This window comes from Hypanus sabinus, chromosome 4 (genome assembly GCF_030144855.1).
Source record: "Hypanus sabinus isolate sHypSab1 chromosome 4, sHypSab1.hap1, whole genome shotgun sequence".
In the NCBI taxonomy this organism is placed as follows: domain Eukaryota; kingdom Metazoa; phylum Chordata; class Chondrichthyes; order Myliobatiformes; family Dasyatidae; genus Hypanus; species Hypanus sabinus.
In genome coordinates, this window is record NC_082709.1 from 24,132,282 (window position 1) to 24,151,201 (window position 18,920).

At 37.4% G+C, this 18,920-nt stretch overlaps 1 protein-coding gene across 2 annotated transcripts in view; it reads right to left on the bottom strand.

The window, feature by feature from the left end:
* Window positions 1-12,511: 12,511 nt before the first annotated feature.
* The window catches only part of phgdh (phosphoglycerate dehydrogenase), a 52,404-nt gene continuing 45,995 nt past the window's right edge, over window positions 12,512-18,920 (bottom strand). For both annotated transcript variants that reach the window (XM_059966629.1, XM_059966627.1), the window contains exons 11-12: window positions 17,774-17,999; window positions 12,512-14,032 (exon numbers count right to left, since the gene is read on the bottom strand). In XM_059966629.1, the coding sequence (XP_059822612.1) occupies window positions 13,878-14,032; window positions 17,774-17,999 (381 nt within the window). In that variant the 3' untranslated portion in view covers window positions 12,512-13,877. The remainder of the gene's footprint in view (window positions 14,033-17,773; window positions 18,000-18,920) is intronic.

Sequence of the window (18,920 nt, forward strand, 5' to 3'; positions counted from 1 at the left end):
TTCTGCTTTCGTGGGTATAAAGAACCAGAATCTACTCTGTGTTCATTAAGGTCATTTCATGAACTTCAAGTGGGAGACAAAAAAGCTGCTTGTAAAAGTAGATGCAAAGACCAAAACCCATCTGGATGAATGGAAGGCCAAAAAAAAAGGAGACAATGAATATGTGAAAACAGAAGATTTATCAGACGATATTGTGGATGAAGAAACCAAGAGGTGAGATCAGATTGTAGAAAGAGCAATAGAAGAGTTAATAAGAAAATATTCCAGTGAAGTAAATGCACCTTCTAAAAGAAAGACAAGAAGCTGAAGAGGAGAGAAGGGATAGAAAGAAAGAACATGAGCGAGAAAGAGAAAGGCATAAAAGAGAGAAGGAATGTGAGAAAGAAAAAGTGGGATAATGAGAGAGAAAGAAGCCGGTCCAGGAGCAAAGCAAGAAACAAAGTAGATCCAGAGAGAAAAGCTGAGAAAAGAAAAAAAAAAGGTGTCCAGAGCTGTCAGAACCACTTCTTGTAGTATCAAAGTCATCTCCTACAACCACCACGGAGCAGGCCCCAGAACCCGAGATTGTTTCACTGCCACAGGTTTCACCTGTCAAGCAGACTGATCCTCCTGTCAGGAAAGAGTTATCCCACAAGAATAAGAAATACTCCACAGCAATTAAATCATTAGGCTTGAATGGGACAATTTAAAATTTCCTCTGCTATGGATGTATGTATAGTAGTTGTTTTGTATAGCATATTGTGCAGAAAATTGAGATGCATTCTATTTTGAGTTGGAGTTCATAGCTAAGCAGGGAGGAGTGTTGTGTATTTAATATTTTGGTAATATTTGAGTAATCTTGTAAATATATTGGTTAATTAAGCATTCTTGTTCATTTAAATAACTCACTGTGGGTTATAGGTATAAATATGTGAAGTGCATACATCATCACATTGCCATGTGATACATACATTCCGCACTTAACGTAAAGAATGGAGCTGGATTTCTTACTCTCTTGAAATAACATCTTTCCTCACAAGGGGATCACTCTGCTTGGCATTCCCGGTTCTCTGGTTTTTGCTTTTAATTGGTTTAATGTTTTAAAGCTAAAAAACTTAACAATGGGTGTCCTTAATGATGGATGCTGCCTTTTGATAGTTCCTGGATGCTGGAGAGGTGAGTGCCCATGATGGAGCTGGCTAAGTTTACAGCTTTCTCCAGATTTTCCTGATCCTGTGCAGTGGCCACTCCATACCAGACAGTGATGCAACCAATTACAATGCTGTCTGGAGAATTTGTGAATGTCTTTGGTGACATAGCAATTTTCCTCAAACTCTGAATGAAGTATAACCTCTGTCATACCTTCTTTGTAATTGCATCAATGTGGTTAACCCAGGATAGTTCTTCAGAGATGTTGACACCCACAAATATGAAACTATTCACCCTTTCCACTTCTGATCCCTCGATGACAAGTGAGTGTGTTCCCTCAGTTTCCTCTTCCTGAAGTCCACAATCAATTCCTTGGTCTTTCTGACAGCAAGTGCAAGGTTGTCACTGTGACACCACTCAACCAGCTGATCTTTCTCACTTCTGTACCCTCATGACAGAATGCAAGAGGTTGTACGCTTCATGCAGGCTCAGATTCATTAATGTGTCAGAAAATCAGTGTCTCATCAGGCAGGTGATGCATCTCTGCACACTCCTTGGACAAGATCTATTGCCTGCAGGACCAGGTGGATATCCTCTGCTTATGGTTATTGAAATGACTGCAAACTACAGCTACTGTGCTACACAATGATTTCAGGGCTTATAACCCCCCCCCCCCAATGTATGTGAACTGGTGCATGGCAAACATGCACCGTTTGATACAACTAAAGATTGATCATTGATCACTCTGAAGGTTAATCATTGTCTTGCTATTGTATGTTTTGTTCAATGTAAGAAGACACTGTGAGAGATGAAAGAGATGCATTGCTGGATTATTTTTAAAAACTTCATTTTACAAATGATCACTTGACATCAGACTAGAGATGTGTATACAAATTGCCAGGGCGAAACTAAATTTTAACACCAGGTATCTGTGGATTCCTGTTGTGTATGAAGAGACCAATGAGCTAAGATGATATAATTTAATGGGATAAATGGTAGAAAAAGATTTATTGGTGATGATTATAACAAAGCAGTGTGACATTACATGAAGATGACTGAATTTCAGTGATGTATATGCATTGGATAAGTCTGGAAGTACACATAGCAAGAGAGAATATTAATTGTGAGAAGTGATGAGCTGGATTTCAGCAAAGAGAACACTGAGTTAAGAGTCCTATCACATCAAAGTGTAGGTGAATCTTTCCTGATTCACTGAAATCTTTGAACTTGTAGCACTGAATTCAGGAACAGGAAACCAGATGCCTGCTGCTGTCTTTTGTGGTCACACCCAGACTTGTCGATGGAAGACAGTGTCTTCTGACAGTGGCTTCCAGTTGAATATCAGCTGGAAGAATCAAAAAGGTAGCGCAAGCATAGATTGTTCTCTGGGTGGAGGATTCAATGTCCATTACAAAAACATGTCCAGTGGTGCAACTGCGACGTAATTCTAAAAGGCACAGTCTGCAACAGAAAATAAAGTAGCAAACATAAAGAATAAGCCATTCTCAATGGAGGTAGTGGGGGCGGGGGGGAGATGAATAACAAAAGGAGAAGGTGGAAGCTGCTTACTTTGAGAAAAAGACTGTGAAAATCTTTTTATCCATGCCACTCATGATTTTACACCCTCTGTAATGCCACCCCTCAGCCTTCTTCACTCCAGGGAAAGCAGTTCTGGCCTATCCAGTTTCTCCTTATAATTCAAGCCCTCTACTCTCACCAACATCCTTGTTAATCTTTCCTGCACCCTCTCTAGCTTAATCAAAGTTTTGATATATTTTGGCAACCAGAACTGCACCAATATTCCCAAGTACAGTCTCTGCACGCCTTGTACATCTGTGACATTGCGCTCAGTGCTCCTGCCAATGGCATATACCTTGTCAACATGTGTTCGGGAAGTATATATATATATATTTGTGCCCCTAGTCTCTCTATTCCATATCACTTCCAGAGCCTTGAAATTCACTGTAGACAGTATGTCCTGCCCTGATTTATCTTTCCAAAATGCATCCCTTCATACTTGTTCAAGTTAAATTCCAACTGTTAAGCATTTCCCAGTTTAGATCCTATTGTAGACTTAGACAGCATTCTTCACTATCCACTATACCACCAGTTTTGGTATCATCCACAAAAGATAATAATTTGACTACTGAAATTCTATCTTTCCATCTACAAAGTAAATATCAGGCCAGATTACATTGTATCTATACAGGACATGGGAGGGAATCATGTATTTGCCAACCAGCGTATCTGGCAAAATCTAATTCCTGGGCTATATTGTAAATGCTTGCCCTGAACTTGTAAGACATGAACTGATTTTATCCATTTAATAGGTCTCAATAAGTTATTAAATTTCAGTCAGTGACTTTAACATGCATCTTTCCTGATATTGCCTACTCTCTTACTATTACTGGACTATTACTAGGTCCCTCACCATCAATATTCTGGGGCCCTACCATAAAATTGGTTAGAAGTCAGGCATTCTGTGGTAAGTCATACCTAGACCCTCCTAAGTCTTTTTACCATCTACCATTGGAGCATACTCAACGGGACCTTCAACTACACTGAAAAAGCTCATTACCATCCAGAACAAAAAAAAAACAAATGGCTGGAGGAACTCAGCACATCTCGTAGCATCTGTGGTGGGAAAGGGATACTGTACTTGATATTTGAGGTTGACACCATGCATGAGCACAGATACAGAATTTCAGCCTGAAGCATTTACCATCCCTTTGCCTTCACAGATGCTGCTTGACACCCTGAGACACTCCAGGGTTTTTTTCCCCCTCCAGATTCTCTAATGTCACCATCAGGTGTCCTTTACACCTCTCACCACTGTCACACCATGCCTTTAGAGGACTTTCAACTCATATAGTCCTTGCATGAAAATAAAACTATCTGAACGATAAAAGTCGTAATTATTCTGACGTGAAATATATAATCCTCCTTTTATCATGGCAGAGTCAGAATCTTTTCTATTTATTGATTGATTGATTGAGATACTGTACAAAGTAGAGCCTTGGGCTGGTTGGGACTGTGGGAGGAAAACCATGTGGTCACATGGAGAATGTACAAACTCCTTACAGGCAGCAGCGAGAAGCTTCATAACACAGCCATGAGAATACTCAAAGCCACAAGAACAGTGCTCCAATTATTAAAGAGGCAGCTCACCAGTAAAGGATAACTAATATTTGTGATGGAAACTGGTCTTGCCAGAGGCGTCCACTTGCTTGAGAAGGAGTCAGACATATAGGATATGGAGAAAATGCAAATCTGAATTCCAGCAAACTTCATTAGCCTGGATGTATATTTAGGCTGTTGCACTCAGGAGCATTGCTTCCTTTCCCTCGAAAGGCCCAAATCTTAACTGGCAAATAAGTTATAATGACGAGTTTCATTATATTTTAGCTTTAGATATATTCGTTAACAAGGCAGTTCAAATACGAAGCCTCTGGTCAAGGTTAATATAAAAATAACTTAACTACCTACCTTCTTTTGTGCCTGTAACCACTAAATATACCTGATATTCTTTGCATAATTATCTGTCTATTGCTGAACAGATGACATTATATCCAATTACACCGCCGTTTCTGGTTCCAACCATATCATGCTTACAGATTCGATTATTCTTTGCATATTGGTAGCATGTAATAACGTAATATTGATGTCTTCGAAAAATAATAATTTCAGTCCAGAGTTTAATATAGCTGCTGTTGGGTGAGGAATCAGGATCCGCCGTTTAGAACGAGCCACAGAGCAGGTAAAATACACTATCTAGAGTTAATCGTGGATCGATTTTACTTAGAAACAGCAAGCATACCTTGTTTTCACAGGTTGATTATTTTCACCAGCAATGGGGAGATTTAAAAAGGTCAATAAAGTGTTTTCAGTAGTGACTTACATGACCGAGTGAAGGCCCAGGAAGGTACAAGGGATCTACTTAATCCAGACAACTCGAGGGCTGCTGTCCTATTTTGGACTGGTGTAGAGTTGAACCGATCAGCTGTCATAGTTTACTGACGCCATTCACTAGTGTATTTCAAGCTCAGACTATTCATAACATCTCGAGGGCAGAGCTGCATTTTGAACTGGGGAAGTTGGGCTGTGCACTGGAAAGAAATTTAACGGTTTGTAATGATGTAATGCACATCAAAATGCGGTGCGAAATGCCATTTATTAACGTATCTCAGAATCTGAGGTTGTTTTCACAAGCGATATTGTGGAGTTAACTGGCGGAATGATTTTCTAAACCTTTATTCCCTCGTGATTATGTCGAGTTCCATAGTTTAAACCACAACAATCGATTGTTATTCTTTAACAAATTCACCGTTCACGTTTATTGACACCAAAATAAATTTGTCTTAATGATCATAACTCTAGGAGTATCAGAATAAAGTTCTTTGAGGTGACTATTTAAACTTGTATTCAACAAACTGCAGTGGAAACGGAATGAACAGAGGTCGCTGTCTTCAAGTGAAATTCATCTTCTGGTTTAAAGGCCGCCCGAAAAAAAATCACTGTCTCGATCTCTGCCATACGAGTCACCATTATAGAATTAAAGATTTAGCGTGTAGCTTTGGGGGTAGATAGGAAGAACATGATATGAAATAAATATATCCAAGTATTCTGTCAAGCTGTTTGAACGTGCAATGTAATTTATATTTTTAATACCATACTCCAACTTCGATATAAAAACCTGTAATAGAAGCATTCGGACCCGTGTTGGAGAATGACAAACTTCAAATGGAGAATCTTACTTCCAGACTTTCCAGACATTGGGAACATTATCCCTGTGTTTAGTCCTGTTAGAATTTTTATAGGTTTCTCTGAGATCTCCTCTCAATCCTTTGAACTCAAATGAGCACGTTCCCAATTTCTCCCTATGTGTTAAGTCCTGCCAACCCAGGAATCAGTCCAGTAAGCTTAAGAGAAGAACATCCTTTAGCAAATAAGGGGACTAATACTGTACACTAACCTCCAGATGGGAGGATTTACCAAGGCTCTGTACTGCTGCAACAAGATGTCCTGGCTCTTGTACTCAACACTGCCCACAATTACACACTACAGTCTGGTCATTGGGGAACACAACTTCACATCTGCCCATGCACCTACTAATGACCTATATCACAATGGGAAGATTTCAAATTAGAATTTCTTAATATAGTACAAAAATGACATAAAGCAAATTTAATTTTTTTAAAAACAGATCTTTATCCAATTGGAAACAGATTTAAGCATTGGTCAGTTATTTTCTGCTAACTTAAGGCAAGACTTAGATTTTAGTGTATTTCACCATTTTCTTTGCAACTCCAGCAACCAAATCACTGATGCATCTTAAGTGGTGCAGTTCTTCAACCAGGTATGAAGAAGAAACCAGAATGGCAGATTACAAACATAAAGAGGGGCAAGGCCTTGAGAAGATTTGATAGGGACAGTGTTAAAATTTGTCAGATTTAACCAGAAGCCAAAATAAGTTGGAAAAAACAGAAAGGTGAATGATCAAGACTTGGTAAGGGTTAGGATGTGAGAAGCAGAATTTTGATTGATACTGTGGTAAAAGAGAGTAGAAGCTAAGTCGATTAGCAATGTGTTAGAACGGTCAAGTCTGAAGAAAACAAAGGCCCGGATATAGGGTTTGGTAACTACAGCATCAAGTCCAAGCACAGAATGAGTGACAACATTGCTGAATACCTGTGCTCCATCCACAGTGGCCACCTTCAGCTCTTGTTTACAAGCCATTTCAACTCCTCTCTTCATATCATTTCCACTCACCTTCCAGCCTCTGTCACTATCTCCAGCCCGCCTTCCCTCACCTGGTTTCATCTGCCCATCAAACCCACCTCAAATGGATTCACCCATCATTTGTCTCATTTGCTTCAGTCCCTCTTCCACCTCAGTATTTTAAATGGGCTATCTTCCCTTTATATTCTCAGTTCTGATGTAGGGTCTCTGTCCAAAACAGCAACTATCTACTTGCCTCCACAAATATTACCAGACCTTCAGAGTTTCTCCAGTGAATTGACTTTTTCCCCTCAAGATCCCAGCATCTGCAGCCTCGTGTCTCTTTAATTATGATGAGATGGGAGAATATTCTGTCTTGGAGATGACAGAAATATGTTGTGTTAGATCCATCTTTAGCCAAAATATGAAGCCAAATTACAAATTATTTCAACGTTGAATATTGAAAATAAACATGAGGTAGCCATATTTCTTTTCATTTAACATATACATGAAAGCTGTACATTAACTATCAATTTCACAATTAATTAGCTATTGTGAATAAAGCATTCATGTACTTCGCTTTCTAATTTAATCAAGATGGTAGTAGCATAGATTAAATTACTGAACAGCAAGACTGAATTAGATTAACAAGTACTTCACCTGAAAAACTGGTGCAGTTAATTTGGCTTTACAGTGGAAACCTTTTAGAACTCTCATTTTGCTGTTAAGCATCATAAGATATGTGAGATGCAATAACAAAAGATGGACAGTTATGCAAATCTGTAGAACAACCTGAAACTACAGCTGATGTCACAATGCCACATCCTCTAACAATTTAAATGAATGGAGGGAGCCTTTGTTAAAAGTTTCAATATAATTGCAGCAATAGGATATTGTTACATTCTATTAGGCTATAAGTAAAATTGGATCAAATGCACAATTTTAATTATGGCAAACTGTCAACAATAGTCGTCATAAATGAGCAAAATTGACAGCACTGTCTAAAGCAGAAGTCTGGAAGCCACTGTGCTTTTCTGCTCCTTCAAAAATTGTGCTGTTAAAATTAACCTAGAGGCAAATGTTAAAATCGTTGACTTGATCTGACTTTCATTATTAACTACTCTCCAGCAAGTACTTCATTGTAAACATCTTTGAGAAACACAAGCCTTGCTGAATGAGGTATGCTGAGATTTTTGAATAGATTAAGTCATAATTATTGCTGAACAACGTACTACCTGTCTCAGAAAAATATTTTTATGTGGAGTCAATAGTAATTTCAGCATTATACTTCCAAATTTGTTTTCTATATTAAATTTCATATTTATGGCATATGCATGAACAGATCTTTCACTTTCTGTAAAGCGTTTTTAAAAAACGTAGTTGTTAAATCTCTATTCAAACTGTTTCATGACATTACTGTAAATGGCAGAGAGCCATTTGTTAAAAAATTAACATTTAGAAACGCAAAGTTCCAGTGACGGAGAATGCAAAATATTTATGAGCAGATTGCTTTGATGTCAGTGCCACTATTGATAGAAAAATCTTTATTTACAGAAAACAGATGAGAGTTAGGAAAATGAAATTAATTTGGATAAGATGAATACACTTTGAAATCAGAAATGTAATGGATGAGTAGCTATTGAATGGCTTAAGCAGGTGTAACTCTTGCCTTTGGTACAAATGTTAGTGGGTTAGGTCCCAGAAGAGCGATTAGCAATTAAAAATCAGGTGTGCAAAGTAGTCAGTGATGAGGCAGTACTGTGTTATGAGAAGCACAGTCTAACAGATAATTGGCAAAAACAAATCCTGTTTCTCTGAAAATTGACGTAGGAGTCAGATGGTATTATTTCAAAAAGCATAAATGTATTTGGTACTCTGTTTAATATTCATACCTTATGCAGTATTACTATGCACTCATATCATAATACTGTGTGGGATTTTTGGAAAATATCAAATATATTTCCCGCAAGTTACAGGTCTAATAATCACAAACCTGAACTATTGCTCTAGAACATGATGTAAACTTAAAAGACCATGGTAGGTGGAAAATTTAAGATAATAAAATAAAATCTGCAACAAATAGCTTGCATCAATATTGGTGACAATTACATTGCCTGGCTGTTACCAAATCCCATCCAGTTTATAAATGAAAAGAAAATCTTTAAATATTAACAGCTTTGGTCAACTGTAACTCTAGCTCCACAGATCTTTAAAATGGTTTAGCGAGTTTCTTAATTCAGGGCATTTGGAGTTGAACAACATATGCCTGCAAGACAGCAGCTCCCAGATCCATTAACAAATAAATGTTAAAAAAACACAATGGCCAGTTTTAAAGATACTCCTTCAACTTCTAATATCCAAACACCTATAGAAATAAGGATTTTTTGTGTACAGTATTCACTGACTGCTTCCTTCGAGTGCCATGATTGTTTTTGTTGCTCCTCTGGGTTCCACGTGACATTATACTTAGTTATCAGGGGGCAAGTATTACTGTGTGGGTGCCTTTTTAAAGGAATCCTGCAGACCACAATGAAATTCGAACAATGACTGGTGTTAATCGATGGAAAAGGGTCAACTTTAAGTGTTTGGGTGTCAGCATCTCATTAGATCTGTCCTGGGCCGAACAATCATGAAGACAGCATGCCAGCAACTCTATTAGGAGCTTGAGATTTGGTTTATCACCTCAAGATTCTTGCAAATTTCTATAGATCTACTGTGGAGAGCATTTTGAGTTGATGCATCAAAGCCTGGTATGAAACCTCCAAAGCACAGGATTTTAAGAAGCTGTAGAGGGTTGTAAACTCAGGCAGCTCCATCACAGGTAAAAGCCTCTCCATTATCAAGGCCATCTCAAGCAGCAGTACCTCAAGAAGGCAGCGCCCATCATTAACGATCCTCACTTTCTCACTACTACAATCAGAGAGGAGGTACGGGAGCCTGATGACTCACACTCAACATTTTTAGGAACAGCTTCTTCATCTCTGCCACCAGATTTTTGTACGGTTCATGAACATTATCTCATTACTCCCTTTTTTTACATTATTAATTTTGTAATTTATAGTCATTTTTGTCTTTGCATAACAACAAATTTCACATCATACAAGACAATGATAATAAACTTGATTCTGATTTTAACTTGACTTTGATATTCTCTAGGGTATTATGCCAAAGGTTACACCTATTAGTGCTCCAAGTATTACATACAGGACTATACCTACATAAGAAATAGGAGCATCAGCAGGTGATCCAACCTTGTATGCCTACACTTCCATTCAATAATAAAGTATTATTAAACCTTTAGGCTTAATTTCACTTTCCTGCCTGTTTCCCATAAATCCTGATTCAACTTTAGCCTAAAAATCTTTCAGCCTTCGACATACTGAATGAACCTTCCAATTTAGAATTGGAATATACCAGAGCTCAAGGGTTGGAGTTCTGGGGACATAACTTAGGATCGAAGTCCAAAAGGTTGAAGACAACTTCAGTGAGTCTGGAAGTTGAGGTCTGATTGCCAAAGCCCTGGGACCTATTTGTCCACTGGGGAAGTCAGATCCCTGATGTCTGCAGGGTCACTGGAGGCTGGAGGAAGCCTCTTCTGGGGTTGGCGGACCATCTGTGTGTGAGCAGGTGGGTGGCTGGGAGGGAGGAAAGAACCTTGTTTTTCTGTTGTAGCACGTATTGTTCTGCTGAACATTGTAGGCATACTATGTTGACGCTGGAATATGTGGTGATATTTTCAGGCTGCCCCAGTGTATCCCTATGTCTAAATGTTCACGCAAACAATGCATTCCACTGTATACTTTGATGTACATGTGATAAATAAGTGAATCAGAATCTGCAATATTATAACCAGTTATTTCACTATTTAATTTAAGGATTTGAATTTCCTATAAGCTTAAATCTAGGGCAAGTAATAAACATCTTACCTTTATATGCTTGTTCTACAGTAGCATGCATTGGCACAAAAATATAACAAGGTAAATCCATTCATGGATCTTTCCTGAAAAAGTCATGGGGAGTTCTCTTGAATTGTGGTAGTCTTTACAATGAAACTTATTCCAGGATGTTTCTTCTTAAATTCCAAGTAACAAAGAGGAATAGAGACATACATCCAAAGTGGGAGGAAATTTTGAGGCTAAAGATGTTCTTGTCACTAACTGCTCTTGAAGAAATAAGCGTTCAGTCATTGCTGGTCCCATCTCGACAAATGCTCAATACATGCCATGAAAGCATCTGACAGCACCGGTTACAGCAGAGGTCACAATTTGGAGAAGGTGAGCTACTCATTGTAATTGCCAACAACTAGATGAACTTATGACCGTAAGTTCCCAAGCGCGCCCACGGGGTCAGGGATCAATCATGTCAGTTTTCATGGTGTTTACGGTGTATCTCCCTTCTCTGTGCGCTGAGTGACCCTAAAGAAAGAGCAATGTGTTGCCCAAGTATCCAATTGCAGGTTTAAAAATAGTGATTTTGAATAAGACCATAATATCAAGTAAGTACTTTCTGGTGCTATATGGCAAAGATATTCCCCACGGTAGGGGATTCTAGGATGAGAGGGCATGACTTCAGGATTGAAAGACGTCCTTTTAGAACTGAGGTGCAGAGGAATTACTTTAGTCAGAGGGTGATAAATCTGTGGAATTTGTTACCACGGGTGGCTGTGGAGGCCGGGTCATTGAATGTATTTAAGGCAGAGATAGATGGGTTCTTGATTAGCCAGGGCATGGGGTGAAAGCAGGGGAATTAGGATGACTGGAAGAATTGGATCAGCCCATGATTGAATGGTGGAGCAGATTTGATAGGCTGAATGGCCTACTTCTGCTCCTATATCTTACGATCTTATGGTGTAATTACTATCATCTGATATTTTTGAATGGCCGTATTTTAGCTACAAGATTTGCTTCTGTGAAAATGATTTGCAGGAGACTCTGAACAACAATTCAGGTAGCTATTTAACTCACTGTCAGTCCCAAATTAACATTCATATTGAAGCTGGTGTTTCAATTTGCTTTATAAAATATTTTACTGGAAGTGCTTATGTGACTTAACCTTGGTTTACTGCAAAGTAGTTTTCAGCTGATGAGGCATCTTTGAAGTGCAATTACTATGGAAATCTATGAAATGTGACATGCAATTTAGATAGAGCGAACTCACACAAACAGGAATGAAATTATGAATAATAAATATATCTGGGTGTTTTTGAGAGGGATAATTATTAGCTGACATGCCACAACCCCATGAGTCTGGGCTATTTTATTTTCACCCATGAGCACTATGCCTTGAAGATAGGGACAACATTCTTTCAGCACAGAAATGAGAATTCAGCCTTAATTTAAAAAAAAATTCAAACTGCAAGAATGTGGCTTGAACCTCAACTCAAATTAAATTTAAAAGGGTCCACACTGAGTTGAGTTTCATGGTACACATTTACTCTTGTGCATTATGTAAACACATCTTAAACCTGACTGGCAAAAGCTGGAAATCAAGTAAATTAATTTGTATCAAAACATTTTAAGATTAGAAAAGACTAAATTGTTACCCATTTACCCTCTCCAGGAATGACACAAAAGTAAAATAAAAAACTAAATAATTGCTTTGCAAAACAGAGAGATCAGAGTAATGAGCTACAATATTTCAAACAGTATTACTTCAGCATAAATTTATTGATGAATGTCAATTATTGCTGAAACAATGATAATTTTGCAAAGGTCAAAAATGAAAACAGAAAAGTACTGAAAATGCTCAGTCGGTTAACTATATTTGTGGAGAGAACAGTTAATATTTCAGGCTGATGATCTTTCATTTGGCAAATATAATTCATGGAAACCTGACTCTGCTAAATTGCAGTGACTAGTGTCACAATGTGGTCTTGTTATTCATTGTGTTGGACTCCTTGCTGGCTCTTGACCTTTGTGAGTTGTGGCAATATTAAATTTGAGACTGGCCGCGAACCAGCACTGGCCAATTAACTGCTACACACACATACACACAAAGTGTTAGAGGAACTCAGCAGGTCAGGCAGTACCTTAGCTATGTTATCTGCAGTGTGGTGGTGTGGTTTACAAAAACAAAAGTGCAGATGTTTTGATGGAGAACATTTTGTTATTAATATTCTATCTAATGGGAACACAGGTAACAACCATGCTAATGGGGAGGGGTGGTTGCGTTCCGATAAAGTAATCCGTATCACAATGTTCTATAGTTTGAAGCCACTTCATTTGCAAGTGTCAAGAAACACAAATTGAAAATAATTTTGTGTATTTACATTTTTTTCTTCCCCCAAATAAATCCCAAGAACCAATTTTATTCCATATCTCAAGTTTTTTGAGTAGAGGTTTGTGAATTATGTAAGAGTGAATTTCCATAACCCTAATGGCCATAATATGGGGGTTATCTGTACTTCTGCTCAGCATCAGTATAATTATTCAAAGTCATTGTGATCCTGAACAAAGTTGTTCCAAAGTTCTAGAAACTTAAACTTCTGGCTTGATACTGTTGAACTGTTCCTTCTCTTTTGACAAGTCCCTATACCAGTATTCTCTGCATAGATGAGGACTGTTGGTCACAATTACTATTATAGGTGGGAATGCCAAGGTAACAAATCTAATGATGTGAATAGTCATAAGATAGTTGACTTGCCATGGGATCTTCTCAGCCCTCTCTGTGGTGTGAGAGGAAATATTAATACTTTCAGTTCAAGAGCAGTTACTCAATCATACTTTATTTGCCTGTTACCAAGAAACAAATGATTGTTCGATGGTGTAACGGATAGAGTTTTGAACACACAGCCTGACATGTTGCAACCTTTGAGCATTTTCTGCTTTTATGTTAACGGCAGAGGTGTATTACTGAAAAAAATCTCATGCACTGGCTTCTGTTTACATTAGCTTATTAGTCATTTTGTCAATTTAATCAGTACTATTGAAAAAGGCACCATTATTACAGTAAATTCAAACCATACACCACTTTCTCTGGTCAAATTGACTTCTAAATTTTGATGCTTTTTTTCTAAATGAAGAACATGCTATTCATATTGTCAGCTGCATTGATACCTTCACATAATGCTCAAGAAGATTCAAATCTACTAACAATGAAGTAATTCTCATAATGCACCACTGGTGTCCTTCTACAGCAGTTGTAACATTGTATGATTCAATCTGAATTCCAGCTGAAGCCAGCACACCTGAAGAAAAAGCCACAATTATAAAATTAACCAGAATAATTTACAATTCATTGTCAATGGGTAGCTTTGAATCAATGTCTATTACATATAGAAAACACAAAGATCATATTTCTTATAAAATTCCAGTGCACAATATTGAGAAGAAAAGATATCTAGAGAATATCTAGAGAAGAAAATTCACTGTTTTGATTAACAATGGTTCAGATAGCATAAAATAAAACAAAAACTGAAGAATTAGGTGCAGAGATTAGTGTGCATAATTTTGAAAAAAGTATTCTTTATAAACTTTACAAAAATTTTAAGACAATATAACTAAGTATTGGACAACATTTTTATTTTAATTTTCAATATATCTAAAAAAGGATCAGATTTAATATCACCAGCATGTGTCATGAAATTGTTAACTTTAGGGCAGCAGCCCAATGATAAATAAATGTTTAGAAAAAAATACCAAATTACAGTAAATAGATATGTCTATTAAGTAGTTAAGCTAAAATAAGTAGTGCAGAAAAACCAGAAATTAAAATCATGCAAGGTCAGTAGGCAAAAGAAGAGGATCAATTAACAACTCTGATTAATGAGTCATTTAGGAATTGAAAGCAGTGAATAAATGGAAAAGGTTATATGGGACATTGCAGTGGTGTTCAAAGCAACAACCTGCATTTACACTGGGGGAGTGAACTGATGGAAGATGCAATGGATTTTTTTTAAACTAGAAGCATATTGACTATTGTAATATAATGAAAAACAATTAAGTAAATAATCAATTTTTTACTGTTATTTGTTGCTAGATAATTTATGGTCAAGATCCCAGAAAAACATTGCTGTTTTATCTCAAACTAACAAGCTTGTTACCTTTTAGTTCACCTGGGAGCAAACACTGCACCTTTTTACAAATTTTTCATATCATACCACATGCAGCTCATCTTTACAACTCCAATGAAACCATCAGTGGGGATTGTCCACCTGAATCCAAGAATCTCCACCAAAATGTGCTACTGAATCAAAATGTTCACACAGGCATTGGCCAATTATGTAAATACGCTTATTTGGTAAATGTGGTGCTATGCATAAGGAGGGAACATAAACATAAGCATATAAATAGTGGCATTTATAAAATGCCCTTCATATCGTAAAGTTTTCATAGAAGATCTCACAGCTGTGTCTAACTCAAATAAAGTGATATGTGAACATCTTGATGATTGAACATTTGGTTCACAAACTCATCAAGGTCTAGGTTCCCACACACCCTTGAAATTTACTAAGTTCACTGGAGAATTTACTATAAATTGTGTAAAATCTTAAAAATATATATTGATTGGGTTATAAATGCCCAATTTATGGACACCTCTATCTCTGATCAAGCTCCCATTGTGTTATTAAATTTGAAAGGTCAATGTACCTTTGTACGATGTGGTTAGCACAATGCTTTACAGTGCCAGTGACGATGGTTCAATTCCTTGCTGCCTGTAAGGAGTTTTTATGTTCTCTCCAAGATCGTATGGGTTTCCTCTGGGCACTCCGATTTCCACTCACAGTCCAAAGGTGTACTGGTCATTGTGAATTGTCCCATGATTAGGCTAGTGCTAAATCAGGGGATTGCAGGGTGGTGCAGCTTGAAGGGACAGAAGAGCCTACTTCTTGCTGTATCTCCGTAAATAAATAAAGTATGTACATCCATTCATTACTACAAACAGCAGAACCAGATACCAACTCCCCCTTCCCTCTTTAGTACTTGTTTTTCTGATCAGTCTTCTGCACTTTTGATGCCCTGTCAAAATGGAAGTATGGTAACTGTATAAAATGATTTCTGAGTATTGTCTGATTTATGGATAAGGTCGACTTATGGACGTTCAGAAAAACAGAACCCTTTCAATAAGTGGGGACAGACTGCAATTAAAGGATGCTTGGGTATTAATAGGAATAACATCTAGTTGTCCTGAAAATCTGCCACTACTGCACCACTGATGTGCAGAGTGTGTCTTTATTATTGCTGAATGCTGTTTTGAACCTCTTCAAGTTTCTATGCAACATTATTGATTTGTTTAGGTGTAGACTCTGAGATGTACCAAAAGAGATAATGGATACAAGAGAGAATAGGCCAGGAAGATTCAAATGTTGTATTAATGTTCAGAGGGATTATATGATAGTGCACAGAAACCACTGGAAGTCTATGGAAATACAGTAGGACAGATAGCAACATCTTTTATTTAAGGTGACTGGTGCAAGGAAGCTTTGTTGCTGTTGTACAAATCTTTTTTGACTCCTCTTCCTGGTATACTGTGTGCATTTCTAATCTTGATTCCATTGGGAACAATTCCCCGCCACAGAAATGATAGCAGCAACACAAGCTCATTGGAATAACCTTTACTGAGTTCGCACAGTTACAAATATAAGTCCTATCCAGGGTCCTACCCTGGATATTAGTCTATCCATTTGTTTGCCAGAACCATTACTTGGATTATCTCTTGCAATATAGTCTAACGTGATGCAGGAAATGAGCTGGGGTGGGAGAAAGGGTAGAGTGCGATTGGTTTGAAGAGGCATGACATAGAAAAGTGGAGTTGAGCCCTTCAAACGTCAGAAATTAAAAAAAAGAAACTTGTGGAAGCTTTAGGCTTTCAGGTTTGCTTTATAAACCCCTATTATTAAAAGGTGTGAAGAATATGCATGTTTTTTTCTAAGGAGCTGCTGCAAGTTAAATGGGTAAAAGGTTTTGTCAACCATCAGTATTAAATGAAATTCTTGTTGTCAAACCAATTAGGGAATCAACAATTAAGCCTTGAGTTTGTAGAATCAGCTGGAATTGAAAACTGTCATATCACAGACCCAATGAAGATATTCTACAAACTCCAAATTTGTGATGCCAACTTCATTGCAAAGTGTTATATTACATGCCTACATTGGATTACAAATTGGACCGAAGTTCAAATTTCCAATTATCAAAAGGTAATTTTACAGCCAACTCAGCCTTGAACAGATATCTCTGTCAACTTAGACAAGACCTTGCACAAATCTTTAGATGAGCTGAATGTTGCTTCTCTGATCCCTTACTGCTTTAAAAATGTTTTAGTACACTAGTTATCATTCTAAATAAAGTTACGAACTACAGTCATATTTTCATAAATATTCAAGGCTAATGTGAAGTGTGGGAAAAACAAGACTTGTAAATCAGCCTAGCTTCATGAATGAGAAATGAGAATTGCATAATCCTTGTTCAGGTTCATGCAGTTTATTGCTGAAGCAATCAAATTAACTCATGTCATAGACCAAATTAAGAGGTTTCATGTTGTGAATTCAGCAATGTATCATGTGGTGTTATTATCCTCTGACTACTTTGGAGCTTGTAGAATTATTTGACCACTTGCTCTTTTTAAGAGTGAATCAAGGGATATGGGGTTAGTGCAGGAAAATTACTTTTGAGGTAAAAGATCAGACATGATCTTAATGATAGGCAGAACAAGCACCAGGGGCTGAATTATCTACTCCTGCTTCTGAAGTCCTTATGCAGTTTGGAGCTTTTGTATTTAATTACAGCATTAATACAAAATGAAGCTTGTACAAGTTGACTAATGACAAGCTGTTATGCAAAGGCATCATTTATTTAAACTCACTCCTATAATTAGTCTTCTCAAAACAGAGTAATACAAAGATTGATAAACACTGAACATCAATGAAAAGCAATGGAGATTTCAAATGATGATAAGAAATTGGCAATGCAAGAAATGCTGCTTCTTTTACCTGCAACAGATTGTAAAGCTTGAGGAAATGGCTCAGCTTTGTAAATTAGCAAATTTCCACTGAGAGGAACTGCCTGCTTGAATGCTGCTCCATCAACTTCCAGAAGCACTGGAAGGTCAACTTGAATGGAACCCAGGAACTTATGGGAGGCACTGGAAGTAGTGATCTCCAATGCACATACATTAGTAGGGTCACCTAGAACTGCATCATCATGCTTGGCAATGACCTGTAAGAAAGAAGAATCTTTTAGATTATACTTTAATCAGGCTATTTTCAGGATTTAATGACCAATGATTAATGAGCGAAAAGACAAAATGCTGGAACCACTGAGGTCAGGCAGCACAAGTGGAAAAAGAAGCTAGTTAACAAATCAGGTAGAAGACAGGACAGACAGAAAACAATTTGGTGCCAATTGCAGAGAAATTGGGAAAGGAATGTATAAAACAAAGGGAATAAATGCCCAAACTCTCAATCTCACTAAGAAGAATAGACTGTAGTTTTGAGTAATGGACTCTTCTACAGATGCTGTCTATCTGTGCACCTTGTTGGATGTGCTGTAAGAACTGTTGGTGCTGAGATATTTGCAGGCTGACAATCTAATATTTAATCCTGGTCTTATTAGCTCTTGAAACCTCTCACCTGACTCTTAACCAATATTATGAAGCTTTTCCAATTCCACTATTTGTTCCTTTTCAAATATGGTTACTACTTTATCAATTAGCAATGCCATTGGTATGCCTGTGTTTATTATGGCAAAGGTGGGCAGCTATGAATGAACAAGTTTCTTTTTCTTGGGAATCTAAAAAAAACAGATTTGTAATTCAGAAAAAGTAAATTTACTTTGATAAATAAAGCTCACATGGGAAGACAATGTAAAATGTCATGAAATCCAGCTCCTCCTTTGTAAAAGTTGCAGCCTATTACAATGCAGCTTTTTTTCTGCAGGCATGGACAAAACAGACACATATTGGAAAAAATCTCTCCATCTAAATCATCTAAATATTCAAAATAGTACCAGCAGGTTAATCGGCATATGTGGAGGCAAAATATGCAAGTTGATTTTTCAGGTAAAGTCTCTGCATCAAGACTCAGAGGGAAGAGGAAAGATTGACAGCACATAGCACTAAGAGGGGATGGGAAAGAAGCT